This window comes from Tachyglossus aculeatus, chromosome 1 (assembly GCF_015852505.1).
Source record: "Tachyglossus aculeatus isolate mTacAcu1 chromosome 1, mTacAcu1.pri, whole genome shotgun sequence".
NCBI lineage: Eukaryota > Metazoa > Chordata > Mammalia > Monotremata > Tachyglossidae > Tachyglossus > Tachyglossus aculeatus.
Genome location: NC_052066.1, coordinates 65,690,725 through 65,708,874, shown reverse-complemented (window position 1 = coordinate 65,708,874; position 18,150 = coordinate 65,690,725). Strand labels below are relative to the sequence as shown.

General features: G+C 47.8%; 1 protein-coding gene across 1 annotated transcript in view; it reads left to right on the top strand.

The window, feature by feature from the left end:
* The first annotated feature begins 336 nt into the window (after positions 1-336).
* Positions 337-18,150, top strand: part of SENP2 (SUMO specific peptidase 2) — a 90,815-nt gene continuing 73,001 nt past the window's right edge. The window contains exon 1 of the mRNA XM_038762535.1: positions 337-488. Coding sequence (XP_038618463.1) covers positions 379-488 — 110 coding nt within the window. The 5' untranslated portion in view covers positions 337-378. The remainder of the gene's footprint in view (positions 489-18,150) is intronic.

Sequence of the window (18,150 nt, the reverse complement as noted above, 5' to 3'; positions counted from 1 at the left end):
CATCGTCGGCCCAGGCCCCGCCCCTCTGCATCCCCCGTGTCGTGGAGGGAGGGAAAAGAGAGAGAGAGAGAGAGAGAGAGAGAGAGAGAGAGAGAGAGAGATAGCGAGATAGCGAGATAGCGCATGCGCACTCCTCGCCGGCCCAGGCCCCGCCCCTTTCCGCCCACTCGCTCCGTCCCCGGCTGTGGTCGGGGGGTGGGGGGGAGCGGCGGGCCCCGCGCAGGCGCAGTGATCGCCGGCCCCCCTTCCCTCCCCCCCGGGGAAGTGACGTCCCGGGGGCGGGCGGTGACGGAAGCCGGCGCGGGCCGCGATTGTTGCGCGTCCCGGGTTGCGGCAGCGTCCGCGGGCCTTGCGGCGGGCCCTGGGGCCGGGCCTGGTATGTACCGGCGGATGGTGTCCGCCCTCCGCGCCTTCTTCTGCCCCGCACGGCCGGACACCCGCCTCCGCGCCAGGACCCGACGCCTCAAGAGGGGCCGCACGGAGGGCAGGTCGGTCCCCCCCGTACCGCGCCGCGCCCCCCGCGCCGTACCGCGCCCCACCGCTGGGGGGCGGCCGAGAGACACACGCGCGCACGCCCACTCACTCATTCATTCATTCGCTCATTCATTCATTCATTCAGCCGTATTGATGGAACGCTTACTGTGTGCCAAGCGCTCTAGACTGTGAGCCCGCATATTTATTATTCCATTTTTTTTACTAGTGATACGTATATCTCTATTTTATTTGTACACATTTATTCTATTTATTTTATTTGGTTAATATGTTTTGTTTTGCTGTTGGTCTCCCCCTTCTAGACTGTGAGCCCGCATATTTATTATTCTATTTATTTTACTAATGATACGTATATCTCTATTTTATTTGTACACATTTATTCTATTTATTTTATTTGGTTAATATGTTTTGTTTTGCTGTTGGTCTCCCCCTTCTAGACTGTGAGCCCGCATATTTATTATTCTATTTATTTTACTAATGATACGTATATCTCTATTTTATTTGTACACATTTATTCTATTTATTTTATTTGGTTAATATGTTTTGTTTTGCTGTTGGTCTCCCCCTTCTAGACTGTGAGCCCGCATATTTATTATTCCATTTTTTTTACTAGTGATACGTATATCTCTATTTTATTTGTACATATTTATTCTATTTATTTTATTTAGTTAATATGTTTTGTTTTGCTGTTGGTCTCCCCCTTCTAGACTGTGAGCCCGCATATTTATTATTCTATTTCTTTTACTAATGATACGTATATCTCTATTTTATTTGTACATATTTATTCTATTTATTTTATTTGGTTAATATGTTTTGTTTTGCTGTTGGTCTCCCCCTTCTAGACTGTGAGCCCGCATATTTATTATTCCATTTCTTTTACTAATGATACGTACATCTCTATTTTATTTGTACATATTTATTCTATTTATTTTATTTGGTTAATATGTTTTGTTTTGCTGTTGGTCTCCCCCTTCTAGACTGTGAGCCCGCATATTTATTATTCCATTTCTTTTACTAATGATACGTACATCTGTATTTTATTTGTACATATTTATTCTATTTATTTTATTTTATTAATATGTTTGGTTTTGTTGTCTGTCTCCCCCTTCTAGACTGTGAGCCCACTGTTGGGTAGGGACCATCTCTATATGTTGCCAATTTGTACTTCCCAAGCGCTTAGTACAGTGCTCTGCACATAGTAAGCGCTCAGTAAATACGATTGAATGAATGAATGGACTGTGAACCCACTGTTGGGTAGGGACCGTCTCTAGATGTTGCCAACTTGCACTTCCCAAGCGCTTAGTACAGTGCTTTGTGCACATAGTAAGCGCTCAATCAATACGATTGAATGAATGAATGGACTGTGAGCCCACTGTTGGGTAGGGACTGTCTCTAGATGTTGCCAACTTGCACTTCCCAAGCGCTTAGTACAGTGCTTTGTGCACATAGTAAGCGCTCAATCAATACGATTGAATGAATGAATGGACTGTGAGCCCACTGTGGGGTAGGGACTGTCTCTAGATGTTGCCAACTTGCACTTCCCAAGCGCTTAGTACAGTGCTTTGTGCACATAGTAAGCGCTCAATAAATACGATTGAATGAATGAATGGACTGTGAGCCCATTTTTGGGTAGGGACTGTCTCTAGATGTTGCCAATTTGTCCTTCCCAAGCGCTTAGTACAGTGCTCTGCACACAGTAAGCGCTCAATAAATACGATTGAATGAATGAATGAGAGTCCAAGAAGGGCACAGGGACACAGACACTCATTCATTCGTTCGTTCATTCATTCGTTCAACCGTATTGATGGAGCGCTTACTGTATGCAGAGCACTGGGCCAAGCGCTTCGGAGAGTCCCCTTCTAAACTGTGAGCCCGCATATTTATTGCTCTGTGTATTTCATTTGTACATATTCATTCTATCTATTTTATTTTGTTAATATGTTGTGCTTTGTTGTCTGTCTCCCCCCTGTAGACTGTGAGCCCACTGTTGGGTAGGGACCGTCTCTATATGTTGCCAACTTGCACTTCCCAAGAGCTTAGTCCAGTGCTGAGCACACAGTAAGCGCTCAATAAATACGATTGAATGAATGAGTAGCCTGTGAGCCCGCTGTTGGGTAGGGACTGTCTCTAGATGTTGCCAATTTGTCCTTCCCAAGCGCTTAGTACAGCGCTCTGCACACAGTAAGCGCTCAGTAAATACGATTGAATGAATGAATGAATGAGAGTCCAAGAGGGGCACAGAGACACACACAGGGACACAGACACTCATTCATTCGTTCGTTCATTCATTCATTCACCCTTATTGATGGAACACTTACTGTGTGCAGAGCACTGGGCCAAGAGCTTGGGAGAGTCCCCTTCTCGACTGTGAGCCCGCGTCTTTATTACTCTGTTTATTTCATTTGTACATATTCATTCTATTTATTTTATTTTGTTAATATGTTTTGTTTTGTTCTCTGTCTCCCCCTTCTAGACTGTGAGCCCGCTGTTGGGTAGGGACCGTCTCTATACGTTGCCGACTTGTACTTCCCAAGCGCTTAGTCCAGTGCTCTGCACACAGTAAGCGCTCAATAAATACGGTTGAATGAGTGAATGAATAGACTGTGAGCCCGCTGTTGGGTAGGGACCGTCTCTAGATGTTGCCAACTTGGACTTCCCAAGCGCTTAGTACAGTGCCCTGCACACAGTAAGCGCTCAATAAATACATTTGAATGAATGAATGGACTGTGAGCCCGCTGTTGGGTACGGACCGTCTCTATATGTTGCTGACTTGGATTTTCCAATAATAATAATAATAGTAATGGCATTTATTAAGCGCTTACTATGTTCAAAGCACTGTGCTAAGCGCTGGGGAGGTTACAAGGGCATCAGGCTGCCCCACGAGGGGCTCACAGGATTCATCCCCATTTTACAGCTGAGGGAACTGAGGCCCAGAGAAGTGAAGTGACTTGCCCAAAGTCACACAGCTGACAAGTGGTGGAGCTGGGATTTGAACCCATGACCTCTGACTTCAAAGCCCGGGCTCTTTCCACTGAGCCATGCTGCTTCCCAAGCGCTTAGTACAGTGCCCTGCACAGAGTAAGCGCTCAATAAACACGATTGAATGAATGAACGGACTGTGAGCCCGCTGTTGGGGAGGGACCATCTCTATATGTTGCCAACTTGGACTTCCCAAGCGCTTAGTACAGTGCTCTGCACACAGTAAGCGATCAATAAATATGATTGAATAAATACGATATGAATGAATGAATGGACTGTGAGCCCACTGTTGGGTAGGGGCCATCTCTATATGTCGCCAGCTTGTACTTCCCAAGCGCTTAGTACAGTGCTCTGCACACAGTAAGTGCTCAATAAATATGATTGAATGAATGAATGGACTGTGAGCCTGCTATTGGGTAGGGACCATCTCTATATATTGCTGACTTGGACTTCCCAAGCGCTTAGTACAGTGCTGTGCACCCAGTAAGTGCTCAGTGAATATAATTGAATGAGTGAATGAGCCCACTCTTGCGTAGGGACCCTCTCTATCTGTTGCCGACTTGTACTTCCCAAGCGCTTAGTACAGTGCTCTGCACACAGTAAGCGCTCGGTAAATATGATTGAATGAATGAATGGACCTTGAGCCCGCTGTTGGGTAAGGACCGTCTCTGTATGTTGCCAACTTGTACTTCCCAAGCGCTTAGTACAGTGCTCTGCACATAGTAAGTGCTCAATAAATACGACTAAATGAATGAATGAATGAGAGTCCAAGACGCGCACAGAGACACAGACATTCATTCGTTCGTTCATTCATTCATTCAACCATATTTATGGAGCGCTTACTGTATGCAGAGCACTGGGCTAAGCGCTTCGGGGAGTCCCCTTCTAGACTGTGAGCCCGCATATTTATTACTCTATCTATTTCATTTGTACGTATTTATCCTATTTATTTTATTTTGCTAATATGTTTTGTTTTGTTCTCTCTCTCCCCCTTCGAGACTGTGAGCCCACTGTTGGGTAGGGATCGTCTCTATATGTTCCCGACTTGGACTTCCCAAGCGCTTAGTACGGTGCTCTGCACACAGTAAGCGCTCAATAAATATGATTGAATGAATGAATGAAATACGGTTGAATGAATGAATGAATAAATACGATTGAATGAATGAATGGACTGTGAGCCCGCTGTTGGGTAGGGACTGTCTCTATATGTTGCCGACTTGTACTTCCCAAGCGCTTGTTACAGTGCTCTGCACACAGTAAGTGCTCAATAAATACGATTGAATGAATGAATGAGAGTCCAAGATGCGCAGAGACACACACAGGGACACAGACACTCATTTGTTCGTTCATTCATTCATTCAACCGTATTTATGGAGCACTTACTGTGTGCAGAGCACTGGGACAAGCGCTTGGGAGAGTCCCCTTCTAGACTGTGAGCCTGCTGTTGGGTAGGGACCGTCTCTATATGTTGCCGACTTGGACTCCCCAAGCGCTTAGTACAGTGCTCTGCACACAGTAAGCACTCAATAAATACGATTGAATGAATGAATGAATAGACTGTGAGCCCGCTGTTGGGTAGGGACCGTCTCTAGATGTTGCTAACTTGGACTTCCCAAGTGCTTAGTACAGTGCTCTGCACACAGTAAGCGCTCAATAAATACGATTGAATGAATGAATGGACTGTGAGCCCACTGTTGGGTAGGGACTGTCTCTAGATGTTGCCGAATTGTACTTCCCAAGCGCTTAGGCCAGTGCTCTGCACACAGTAAGCGCTCAATAAATACGATTGAATGAATGAATGAATGAGAGTCCAAGACGCGCACAGAGACGCACACGGACACAGACAGCCATTCATTTGGCGTCAGAGGTCGTGGGTTCAAATCTCGGCTCCGCCGCTTGTCAGCTGGGTGACTCTGGGCAAGTCACTTCACTGCTCTGGGCCTCAGTTCCCTCATCTGGAAAATGGGGATGAAGACTGGGAGCCCCACCATGGGACAACCTGCTTGTAACCTCCCCAGCGCTTAAAACAGTGCTTTGCACACAGTAAGCACTTAACAAATACCATTGTTATTATTATTATTATTTGTAGTCTGTGGTAATGAGTTCAAATCCCGGCTCCGCCAATTGCCAGCTGTGCGACTTTGGGCAAGTCACTTCACTTCTCTGGGCCTCACTTACTTCATCTGGAAAATGGGGATTGACAGTGGGCCCCCCATGGGACAACCTGATCACCTTGTAGCCTCCCCAGCACTTAGGACAGTGCTTTGCACATAGTAAGTGCTTAACAAATGCCGTCATTATTATTATTGTAGGGACAGAGACACACACACAGAGACAGAGACGGACACACACACATACGGACACAGAGACAGACAGACACACACATGACAGACAGACACACACACACATAGACACATACACGGATGTATGGACAGACACGGGTCAGAGACACAGAGACAGACAGGTGGGTGAGAGACGGGCAGAGAGAGATGGGGGCAGACAGAGAGAGAGACAGAGACACAGACTGACAGAGAGAGGGGCACAGAGAGAGACAGACAGGGTGAGAGACAGACAGAGAGAGACACAGATGGGCAGAGAGGGGCACAGAGAGAGACAGACAGGGTGAGAGACAGACAGAGAGACACAGATGGGCAGAGAGAGGGGGGCACAGAGAGGGAGAGACAGACACACAGAGACAGACAGGTGAGAGAGAGAGACAGGCAGATAGGTGAGAGACAGGTGAGAGAGAGACAGACAGATAGGTGAGAGACACAGACAAGCAGAATGAGAGGGACACAGAGAGGGAGAGACAGACAAGTGAGAGAGAGAGACACAGACGGGCAGAGACAGGGGGGCACAGAGAGGGAGAGACAGACACACAGAGACGGGTGAGAGAGAGAGGCAGATAGGTGAGAGACAGGTGAGAGAGAGACAGACAGATAGGTGAGAGACACAGACAAGCAGAGTGAGAGGGACACAGAGAGGGAGAGACAGACAAGTGAGAGACAGAGAGGGAGAGACACAGATGGGCAGAGCGAGGGGGGCACACAGAGACAGACAGGTGAGAGAGAGAGAGACAGGCAGATAGGTGAGAGACAGACAAGCAGAGTGAGAGGGACACAGAGAGGGAGAGACAGACAAGTGAGAGAGACAGGGTGAGAGACAGACACAGAGACACAGATGGGCAGAGAGAGGGGGGCACAGAGGGAGGGACAGACACATAGACAGACAGGTGAGAGAGAGAGACAGGCAGATAGGTGAGAGACAGGTGAGAGAGACAAACAGATAGGTGAGAGACACAGACAAGCAGAGTGAGAGAGACACAGGGAGAGACAGACAAGTGAGAGAGAGACAGGGTGAGAGACAGACACAGAGAGAGACACAGACGGGCAGAGAGGGGGGGGCACAGAGGGAGAGACAGACAGGTGAGAGAGAGACAGGCAGTTAGGTGAGAGACAGGTGAGAGCGAGACAGACAGGTGAGAGAGACAGACAAGCCGAGTGAGAGGGACACAGAGGGAGAGACAGACAAGTGAGAGAGAGACAGGGTGAGAGACAGACACAGAGAGACATAGATGGGCAGAGAGAGGGGGGCACAGAGAGGGAGAGACAGACACAGAGACAGGTGAGAGACAGACAGGTGAGAGACAGACAAGCAGAGTGAGAGGGACACAGAGAGGGAGAGACAGACAAGTGAGAGACAGACAGGGTGAGAGACAGACACAGAGAGACACAGACGGGCAGAGAGAGGGGGGCACAGAGGGAGAGACAGACACACAGAGACAGACAGGTGAGAGAGAGAGAGAGAGACAGGCAGATAGGTGAGAGACAGACAAGCAGAGTGAGAGGGACACAGGGAGAGACAGACAAGTGAGAGAGAGACAGGGTGACAGACAGACAGAGAGAGACACAGACGGGCAGAGAGAGGGGGGCACAGAGAGGGAGAGACAGACACCGAGAGAGACACAGGCAGGCAGGGAGAGGGGCATATAGAGGGAGAGACAGACACACAGAGAGAGACAGAGAGGTAGGTGAGAGACAGATGCAGAGAGGGGGGCAGACACACAGAGAGAGACAGGCAGAGAGAGAGGGCACAGAGACAGGTTAGAGATGGACAGAAAGAGACACATACAGGCAGGGAGAGAGACAGAGTGAGAGATGGACAGAAAGAGACACAGGCAGAGAGAGAAGGGCACTTTGAGACAGAGACAGGTAGGTGAGAGACAGGCATAAAGAGACACAGAGGCAGAGACGAGGCCCAGAGAGAGAGACAGACACAGAGAGAGACAGGGTGAGAGGTGGATAGAAGGAGCTAGACAGGCAGAGAGAGGGGCAAAGAGAGAGACAGACACAGAGGGAGACAGCCAGGTAGGTGAGAGGCAGGTTGAAACAGAAAGAGGCAGAGAAAGGGACACAGAGACAGATGCACAGAGACAGACAGGTAGATGAGAGAGGCAGAGAGAGGGGCACAGAGAGAGAGATAGGTAGGTGAGAGACAGGCAGAGAGAGACAAACACACAGAGACAGGTTAGAGATGGACCGAAAGAGACACATACAGGCAGAGGGGCACAGAGAGAGAGACAAAGACAGATGGAGTGAGAGACGGACAGAAAGAGATGCAGGCAGAGGGAGAGGGGCACATTGAGAGAGAGACAGGCATAAAGAGACACAGACAGGTAGAGAGAGGGGCCCAGAGAGAGAGACAGACACAGAGAGAGAGAAAGACAGGGTGAGAAACAGACAGAAGGAGATAGACAGAGAGGGGCAAAGAGAGAGACAGACACAGAGAGAGACAGACAGGTAGGTGAGAGACAGGGTGAAACAGAAAGAGGCAGAGAGAGGGACACAGAGACAGATGCACAGAGACAGGCAGGTAGATGAGAGAGGCAGAGAGAGGGGCACAGAGAGGGAGAGACAGACACACAGAGAGAGACAGGTAGGTGAGAGACATGCAGAGAGAGGGGGCAGACACACAGAGACAGGTGAGAGACAGGCAGAGAGAGGGCACAGAGAGAGACAGACAGAGACAGATTAGAGACGGACAGAAAGAGACACATACAGGCAGAGGGGGGCACAGAGAGAGAGACAAAGACAGACGGAGTGAGAGATGGACAGAAAGAGATGCAGGCAGCGCAGAGAGAGAGGGGCACATTGAGACAGAGACAGGTAGGTGAGAGACAGGCATGAAGAGACACAGACAGGCAGAGAGAGGGGCCCAGAGAGAGAGACAGACACACACAGAGAGAAAGACAGGGTGAGAGACAGACAGAAGGAGATAGACAGGCAGAGAGGGGCAAAGAGAGAGACATGGAGAGAGACAGACAGGTAGGTGAGAGACAGGGTGAAACAGAAAGAGGCAGAGAGAGGGACACAGAGACAGACAGGTAGATGAGAGAGACAGAAAGAGACAGACAGGCAGAGAGAGGGGTACAGAGAGACAGACAGGTGAGAGACAGAGGGACATAGAGAGAGACAGGTAGGTGAGAGACAGATGCTGAGAGACAGAAACAGACAGGCAGATAGAGGGACAGACAGGTGAGAGGCATGCAGAAAGACAGACAGGGTGAGAGATAGAGGGGGATACGGTTGAGAGAGACAGATAGGGTGAGGAACAGACAGAGAGGGACACATGGAGACATAGAGAGAGACAGACAGAAGAGACAGACAGGGAGAGAGTGGAGAGAGACAGACGGTGAGAGACACAGAGAGAGAAAGAGGTGGGGAGAGAGGGAGAGGACTGACAGGCAGAGACCGCATGCTTTCCGCTGTCTTCCCTTCTAGACTGTAAGCTCGCTGTAGGCAGAGAATGTGTCTTTTATGTTGCTGTATTGTACTCTCCCAAGCACTTAATAATAATAATGATGATGGCATTTGTTAAGCGCTTACTATGTGCAAAGCACTGTTCTAAGTGCGGGGGAGGATACAAGGTGATCAGGTTGTCCCACGTGGGGCTCACAGTCTTAATCCCCATTTTACAGATGAGGGAACTGAGGCTCAGAGAAGTTAAGTGACTTGACCAAAGTCACACAGCTAAGTGGCAGAGTCAGAATTCGAACCCATGACCTCTGACTCCCAAGCCCATGCTGTTTCCAATGAGCCATGTGCTCTGCACACAGTACACACTCCATTCATTCATTGTCGTGTTTATTGAGTGCTTACTGTGTGCAGAGCACTGTACTAGGCGCTTGGGAAGTACATTATTGAGCGCTTACTGTGTGCAGAGCACTGTACTAGGCGCTTGGGAAGTACAAGTCGGCAACATATAGAGACGGTCCCTACCCAGCAGCGGGCTCACAGTCCATTTTGACAGGTGTCAAAACCATCAGAATAAATAGAATTATAGCTATATGCACATCATTCATAAAATAGAGTGGTAAATATGTACAAGTAAAATAGAGTAATGAATCTGTACAAACATATATACAGGTGCTGTGGGGAGGGGAAGGAGGTAGGGCAGGGGGGATTGTGAGGAGGAGAGGAAAAAGGGAAAGCCTCCTGGAGGAGGTGAGCTCTCAGGGCTTTGAAGGGAGGAAGAGAGCGAGCTTGGCGGATTTGCGGAGGGAGGGCATTCCGGGCCAGGGGGAGGACGTGGGCCGGGGGTCGACAGCGGGACAGGCGAGAACGAGGCCCAGTGAGGAGATTAGCAGCAGAGGAGCGGAGGGTGCGGGCCGGGCTGGAGAAGGACAGAAGGGAGGGAGGAGGGGGCGGGGTGATGGACAGCCTTGAAGCCCAGGGTGAGGAATTTTTGCTTGATGCGTAGGTTGACAGGCAGCCACTGCAGATTTTTGAGTGGGGGAGTAACATGCCCAGACCGTTTCTGCACAAAGATGTTCCGGGCAGCAGCGTGAAGTATAGACCAAAGTGGGGAGTGGCAGGAGGATGGGAAATCAGAGAGGAGGCTGATGCAGTAATCCAGTCGGGATAAGAAGAGAGATTGAACCAGCAAGGTAGCGGTTTGGATGGAGAGGAAAGGGCGGGTCTCGGCGATGTTGCGGAGGTGAGACCGGCAGGTTTTGGTGACGGATTGGATGTGAGCGGTGAACGAGAGAGCCGAGTCGAGGATGACACCAAGGTTGCGGGCTTGTGAGACGGGAAGGATGGTAGTGCCGTCTACAGTGACGGGAAAGTCAGGGAGAGGGCAGGGTTTGGGAGGGAAGATAAGGAGTTCAGTCTTGGACATGTTGAGTTTTAGATGGCGGGCAAACATCCAGATGGAGATGTCCTGAAGGCAGGAGGAGGGAGACCTAAGCCTGAAGGGAGGTAGAGAGAGCAGGGGCAGAGAGGTAGATCTGGGTGTCATCAGCGTAGAGATGATAGTTGAAGCCGTGGAGCGAATGAGGTCACCGAGGGAGTGAGTGTAGATAGAGAACAGAAGGGGACCCAGAACTTACCCTTGAGGACACCGAGGGAGTGAGTGTAGATAGAGAACAGAAGGGGACCCAGAACTTACCCTTGAGGAACCCCCACAGTAAGGGGATGGGAGGGGGAGGAGGAGCCTGCAAAGGAAACTGAGAATGAATGGCTGGAGAGATAAGAGGAGAACCAGGAGAGGACGGAGTCTGTGAAGCCAAGGTTGGAGAGCGTGTTGAGGAGAAGGGGGTGATCCACAGTGTCGAAGGCAGCTGAGAGGTGGAGGATGAATAGGATAGAGTAGGAGCTGTTGGATTTGACAAGAAGGAGGTCATCGGTGACCTCTGAGAGGGCAGTTTTGGTGGAGCGTAGAGGACAGAAGCCAGATTGGAGGGGGTCGAGGCGAGAGTTGGCGTTAAGGAATTCGAGGCAGCGGGTGTAGATGACTCGTTCTAGGAGTTTGGAAAGGAAGGGTAGGAGGGAGATAGGGTGATAACTAGAAGGGGAGGTGGGATCAAGAGAGGGTGTTTTTAGGATGGGGAAATGTGGGCATGTTTGAAGGCAGAGGGGAAGGAACCAGTGGAGAGAGAGCGGTTGAAGATGGAAGTTAAGGAGGGGAGGAGGGAAGGGGCGAGAGATTTCATAAGATGAGAGGGAATGGGGTCTGAAGCACAGGTAGATGGAGTAGCAATTGAGAGGAGGGAGGAGATCTCATCTGAAGATACTGCTGGGAAGGATGGGAGTCCTTTTCACTTTTCAAGTCACTTGTGTCTCGTACCCCCGCCCCCGCCAGCCTCTTAGTTCAGTGCATCACACCCACTGTGTGCTCATTAAACGCCGTCACTATCTAATCAATCAATCGTATTAGTGGGACGGGTATTAAGTGGCTTCTGGGTGCAGGATGCTGCATGAAGGGCTGGGGGAAAAAGACATAAAAATTAGAGTTTCTGGCCCCTGTAGGATTCATCATCTGATCACTATTACTAATTGGTCCATTATATTCTATTAGTAGGATGGGTATTAAGTGGCTTTTGTGTGCAGGACACTGCACTAAGGGCTGGGAAAAAAGACACAGATAAAAAATAGAATGTTTGGCCCCTGTAGGATTCATCATCTGATCACTATTACTGATTGATCAATGGTATTGTATTAGTAGGACGTAAATTAAGTGGCTTCTGGGTGCAGAACGCTGCACTAAGGGCTGAGAAAAAAAGACACGGATAAAAATTAGAGTTTCTGGCCCCCGTAGGACTCATCATCATCTGATCACTATTACTAATTGATCCATTGTATTGAATTAGTAGGATGGTTATTAAGTGGCTTTTGTGTACAGGACGCTGCACTAAGGGCTGGGAAAAAAGACACAGATAAAAATGAGAGTTTCTGGCCCCCGTAGGATTCATCATCTGATCACTATTACTAATTGATCAATGGTATTGTATTAGTAGGACGGAAATTAAGAGGCTTCTGGGTGCAGGACGCTGCACTAAGGGCTGGGAAAAAAAGACACGGATAAAAATGAGGGTTTCTGGCCCCCGTAGGACTCATCCTCTGATCACTATTACTAATCGATCCATCGTATTATGTTAGTATATTAGAGAAGCAGCATGGCTCAGTGGAAAGAGCATGTGCTTGGGAGTCAGAGGTTATGGGTTCAAATCCCGGCTCCTCCAATTGTCAGCTGTGTGACTTTGGGCAAGTCACCGAACTTCTCTGTACCTCAGTTACTACATCTGTAAAAATGGGGATTAAGACTGTGAGCCCCACATAGTACAACCTGATCACCTTGTATCCCTCCCAGTGCTTAGAACAGTGCTTTGCACATAGTAAGTGCTTAACAAATGCCATTATTATTATTATTAGGACAGGTATTAAGTGGCTTCTGGGTGCAGGATGCTGCACTAAGGGCTGGGAAAAAAAGACACGGATAAAAATGAGAGTTTCTGGCCCCCGTAGGACTCATCATCTGAGAATAAAGGAAGCAAAAGAGGGTGGGTGACACACCTAAGAAGGATGAAACCATCAAAAACCCCAAATCATTAAGACGGGGACAATGATATGTCCCATAAGAGGGATAGGGCTTTGTGGCTTGAGGAGCGGAGTTTCAGGCATCTCAGGGTCTGAGTCACAGAGAGAGTGGCAGCCACAGCCTCCCCAACTTTCTGAAAGTTGAGAATGCCTCGTGTCGCTTCAGCTGTGGGCCGTGAGTCCGTTGTTGGGTAGGGATAGTCTCTATCTGTTGTCAATTTGTATTTCCCAAGCACTTAGTCCAGTGCAGAGCACACAGTAAGTGCTCAGTAAATATGATTGAGTGAATAGGATGGGTATTAAGTGCCTTCTGTGTGCGGGGCGCTGGAAAAGAGGAGGCCAGCGAGAGTCTCAGCGCAGTGTGGGATGCCTTTCTCCCCCTTGGCAAGTGCTTCTTTTAAAAAATATACATATATTTTTTTGTTTGGTATTTATTAGGTGTTTACTCTGTACTAGGCATTCATTCATAAATTCATCATATTTATTGAGTGCTTACTATGTGCAAACCACTGTTCTAAGCACTGGGGGGATACAAGGGGATCAGGTTGTCCCATGTGGGGCTCACAGTCTTAATCCCCATTTTACAGATGAGGTAACTGAGGCCCAGAGAAGTGAAGTGACTTGCCCAAAGTCACACGGCTGACAATTGGCAGAGCCGGGATTTGAACCCATGACCTCTGACTCCAAAGCCCGGGCTCTTCCCACTGAGCCACGCCGCTTCTCTGTTCGAAGTGCTGGAGTGGATACAAGCTAATCAGGTCATTCATTCATTCAGTCGTATTTATTGAGCGCTTACTCTGTGCAGAGCACTGGACTAAGTGCTTGGGATGTACAAGTCGGCAACATTTAGAGACGGTCCCTACCCAACAAGTGGCTCACAGTCTAGAAGGGGGAGACAGACAACAAAACAAAACGTGTAAAATCGTCAGAACAAATAGAATTAAAGCTATATGCACATCATTAACAAAAAGAATAGTAAATATGTACAAGTAAAATAGAGTAATAAATCTGTACAAATATATATACAGGTGCTGTGGGGAGGGGAAGGAGGTAGGGCAGGGGGAATGGGGAGGAGGAGAGGAAAAAAGGGGCTCAGTCTGGGAATCAATCAATCAATCAATCGTATTTATTGAGCGCTTACTGTGTGCAAAGCACTTGGGAAGTGCAAGTTGGCAACATATAGAGACAGTCCCTACCCAACAGTGGGCTCACAGTCTGAAAGGGGGAGACAGAGAACAAAACCAAACATACTGACAAAATAAAATAAATAGAATAGATATGTGCAAGTAAAATAAATAAATAAATAGAGTAATAAATATGTACAACATATATACAGGTGCTGTGGGGAAGGGAAGGAGGTAAGATGGGGGGGGAAGACCTGGGAAGGTCGGGCACAGTCCATGTCCCACGTGGAGCTCACAGTGCTAATCTCCGTTTTCCAGAGGAGGGAATTGAGGTACAGAGGAGTGAAGCGGCTTGCCCAAGGTCACCCAGAAGAGGAGGGCCGAGCCGGGGTTAGACTCAGGCTCTTCTGAGTCATCATCATCATCATCATCAATTGTATTTATTGAGCGCTTACTATGTGCAGAGCACTGTACTAAGCGCTTGGGAAGTCCAAGTTGGCAACATATAGAGACAGTCCCTACCCAGCAGTGGGCTCACAGTCTAAAAGGGGGGAACAGAGAACAAAACCAAACATACTAACAAAATAAAATAAATAGAATAGATATGTACAAGTAAAATAAATAAATAAATAGAGTAATAAGTATGTATAAACATATCATCATCATCATCAATCGTATTTATTGAGCGCTTACTATGTGCAGAGCACTGTACTAAGCGCTTGGGAAGTACAAATTGGCAACATATAGAGACAGTCCCTACCCAACAGTGGGCTCACAGTCTAAAAGGGGGAGACAGAGAACAAAACCAAACATATTAACAAAATAAAATAAAATAGAATAGATATGTACAAGTAAAATAAATAGAGTAAAAAATATGTACAAACATATATACATAGATACAGGTGCTGTGGGGAAGGGAAGGAGGTAAGATGGGGGAATGGAGAGGGGGACGAGGGGGAGAGGAAGGAAGGGGCTCAGTCTGGGAAGGCCTCCTGGAGGAGGTGAGCTCTCAGTAGGGCCTTGAAGGGAGGAAGAGAGCTAGCTTGACGGATGGGCAGAGGGAGGCCATTCCAGGCCCGGTGGAGGACGTGGGCCGGGGGTCGATGGCGGGGCAGGCGAGAGCGAGGTACGGGGAGGAGATTAGCAGCGGAGGAGCGGAGGGTGCGGGCTGGGCTGCAGAAGGAGAGAAGGGAGGTGAGGTAGGAGGGGGCGAGGTGATGGACAGCCTGGAAGCCCAGGGTGAGGAGTCCCGGGCCGTGGCATACTTCTCTGTGCTTTACCCGGCAGCCCAGGTCTTCTAGACTGTGAGCCCATTGTGGGGTAGGGATTGTCCCTATCTGTTGCTGAATTGTACTTTCCAATAATAATAATAATAATAATAATAATAATAATAATAATGGCATTTATTAAGCGCTTACTATGTGCAAAGCACTGTTCTAAGCACTGGGAATGTTCCAAGGTGATCAGGTTGTCCCACGGGGGGCTCACAGTCTTAACGCCCATTTTCCAGATGAGGTAACTGAGGCACAGAGAAGTTAAGCGACTTGCCCAAAGTCCCACAGCTGACAATTGGCGGAGCCGGGATTTGAACCTGTGACCTCTGACTCCAAAGCCCGGGCTCCTTTCCACTGAGCCACGCTGCTTCCAAGCACTTAGTACAGTGCCCTGTGCACAGTAAGCACTCAGTAAATGCGATTGAATGAATTAAGGAATTGTATGCTAATTCAGTGAAGAACATTGTATTAAGCTGTACTTAATACAGTGCTCTGCACACAGTAAGCGCTCAATAAATACGATTGATTGACAATTGATTGATTAAGCATCAATCATGGTCATGGGATCAAATCCCGGCTCTGCCAGTTGTCAGCTGTGTGACTTTAGGCAAGTCACTTCACTTCTCTGGGCCTCAGGTCCCTCATCTGCAAAATGGGGATGAAGACTGTGAGCCCCCCATGGGACAACCTGATCACCTTGTAACCTCCCCAGCGCTTAGAACAGTGCTTTGCACATAGTAAGCGCTTAATAAATGCCATTATTATTATTATTATTATTATAAGCACTTGGGAGAGAACAATAGAGACAAGAGCCCTGCACTCCAGCCTACAATCTACGCGGGGAGGGGGGAGATGGACACTAAAAATCATCTCTGTTATTTATCTCTCATATTCAGTCTGTCATCAGATCAATCAGTCAATCATATTTATTGAGCACTTACTGTGTGCAGAGCACTGTACTGAGCGCTTGGGAAGTACAAGTTGGCAACACAACTCCTTTTGGTTCTACCTTTACAGCATCTCTAGAATCCATTCCATGCTGAGAAGCAGCGTGGCTTAGTGGAAAGAGCCCGGGCTTTGGAGTCAGAGGTCACGGGTTCTAATCCCAGCTCTGCCACTTATCAGCCGTGTGACTTTGGGCAAGTCACTTCACTTCCCTGGGCCTCAGTTCCCTCATCTGCAAAATAGGGATGAAGACTGTGAGCCCCACGTGGGACAACCTGATTACCTTGTATCTATCCCAGCGCTTAGAACGGTGCTTGGCACATGGTAAATGCATGGCTCAGTGGAAGAGAGCCCGGGCTTTGGAGTCAGTGGTCATGGGTTCAAATCCCGGTTCTGCCAACTGTCAGCTGTGTGACTTTGGGCAGGTCACTTCACTTCTCTGTGCCTCAGTTCCCTCATCTGTAAAATGGGGATTGACTGTGAGCCCTCCGTGGGACAACCTGATTGCCTTGTATCCCCCAGTGCTTAGAACAGTGCTTTGCACATAGTAAGTGCTTAATAAATGCCATTAACATAATAATAATAATAATGGCATTTATTAACATAAACATAATGGCATAATGACATTTATTAACATAAATTGATAAATTAAAAATTATTAACATAATACCATCATCATTCGCCAACTACTCACTGTACCTGGATTTCGTCTGGGTCCCCCGCTCCCCCCTCGCTCATGTTCTCGCTCTGGCCTGACACTCCCTCCCCCTCCAGATCTGACAGACCACCACTCTCCCCTCTTTCAAAGCCTTACTTATATCCCGTCTCCAAGAAACCTTTCTAACTAAGGCCTCTTTCCACCTATTCATTCATTCATTCATTCATTCATCATCATCAATCATCATCATCAATCGTATTTATTGAGCGCTTACTATGTGCAGAGCACTGTACTAAGCACTTGGGAAGTACAAATTGGCAACATATAGAGACAGTCCCTACCCAACAGTGGGCTCACGGTCTAAAAGGGGGAGACAGAGAACAAAACCAGACATACTAATAAAATAAGTAGAATAGATATGTACAAGTAAAATAAATAAATAAATAAATAGAGTAATAAATATGTACAAACATATATACATATATACAGGATATATATATATACACATGTATATATATATATACACATATATACATTCATTCATTCTTTCAACACTAGCACTTTCAACACTTTCAAACTTTCAACACTTTCAATTTATTGAGCACTTACAGTGTGTGGGGCACAGTTCCCTCATCTGTAAAATGGGGATTCAGACTGTGAGCCCCCCGTGGGACAACCTGATCACCTTGTATCCTCCCCAGTGCTTAGAACAGTGCTTTGCACATAGTAAGCGCTTAATAAATGCCATCATTATTATTATACTAAGCACTTGGGAAGTCCAATCCAGCAACAAATAGAGACAGGCCTCCAGGAGGCCTTCCCAGACTGAGCCCCCTCCTCCCTCTCCATCCCCCCGTCTTACCTCCTTCCCTTCCCCACAGCACCTGTATATATGTATATATGTTTGTAAGTATTTATTACTCTGTTTATTCATTTATTTTACTTGTACATATCTATTCTATTTTATTTTGTTAATATGTTTGGTTTTGTTCTCTGTCTCCCCCTTCTAGACCGTGAGCCCACTGCTCGGTAAGGACTGTCTCTATATGTTGCCAACTTGTACTTCCCAAGCGCTTAGTACAGTGCTCTGCACACAGTAAGCGCTCAATAAATACGATTGATTGATTGATTGACAATCCCTGCCCACAACAGGCTCACAGTCTAGAAAGGGGGAGACAGACGGCAAAACAAGTAAGCAGGCATCAGTAGCATCAGTATAAATAAATAGAATTACAGATATGTACTCATCCTTAGTAGAAGAATAAACAGAATTGAAAGTATAAATATATACATATATACAC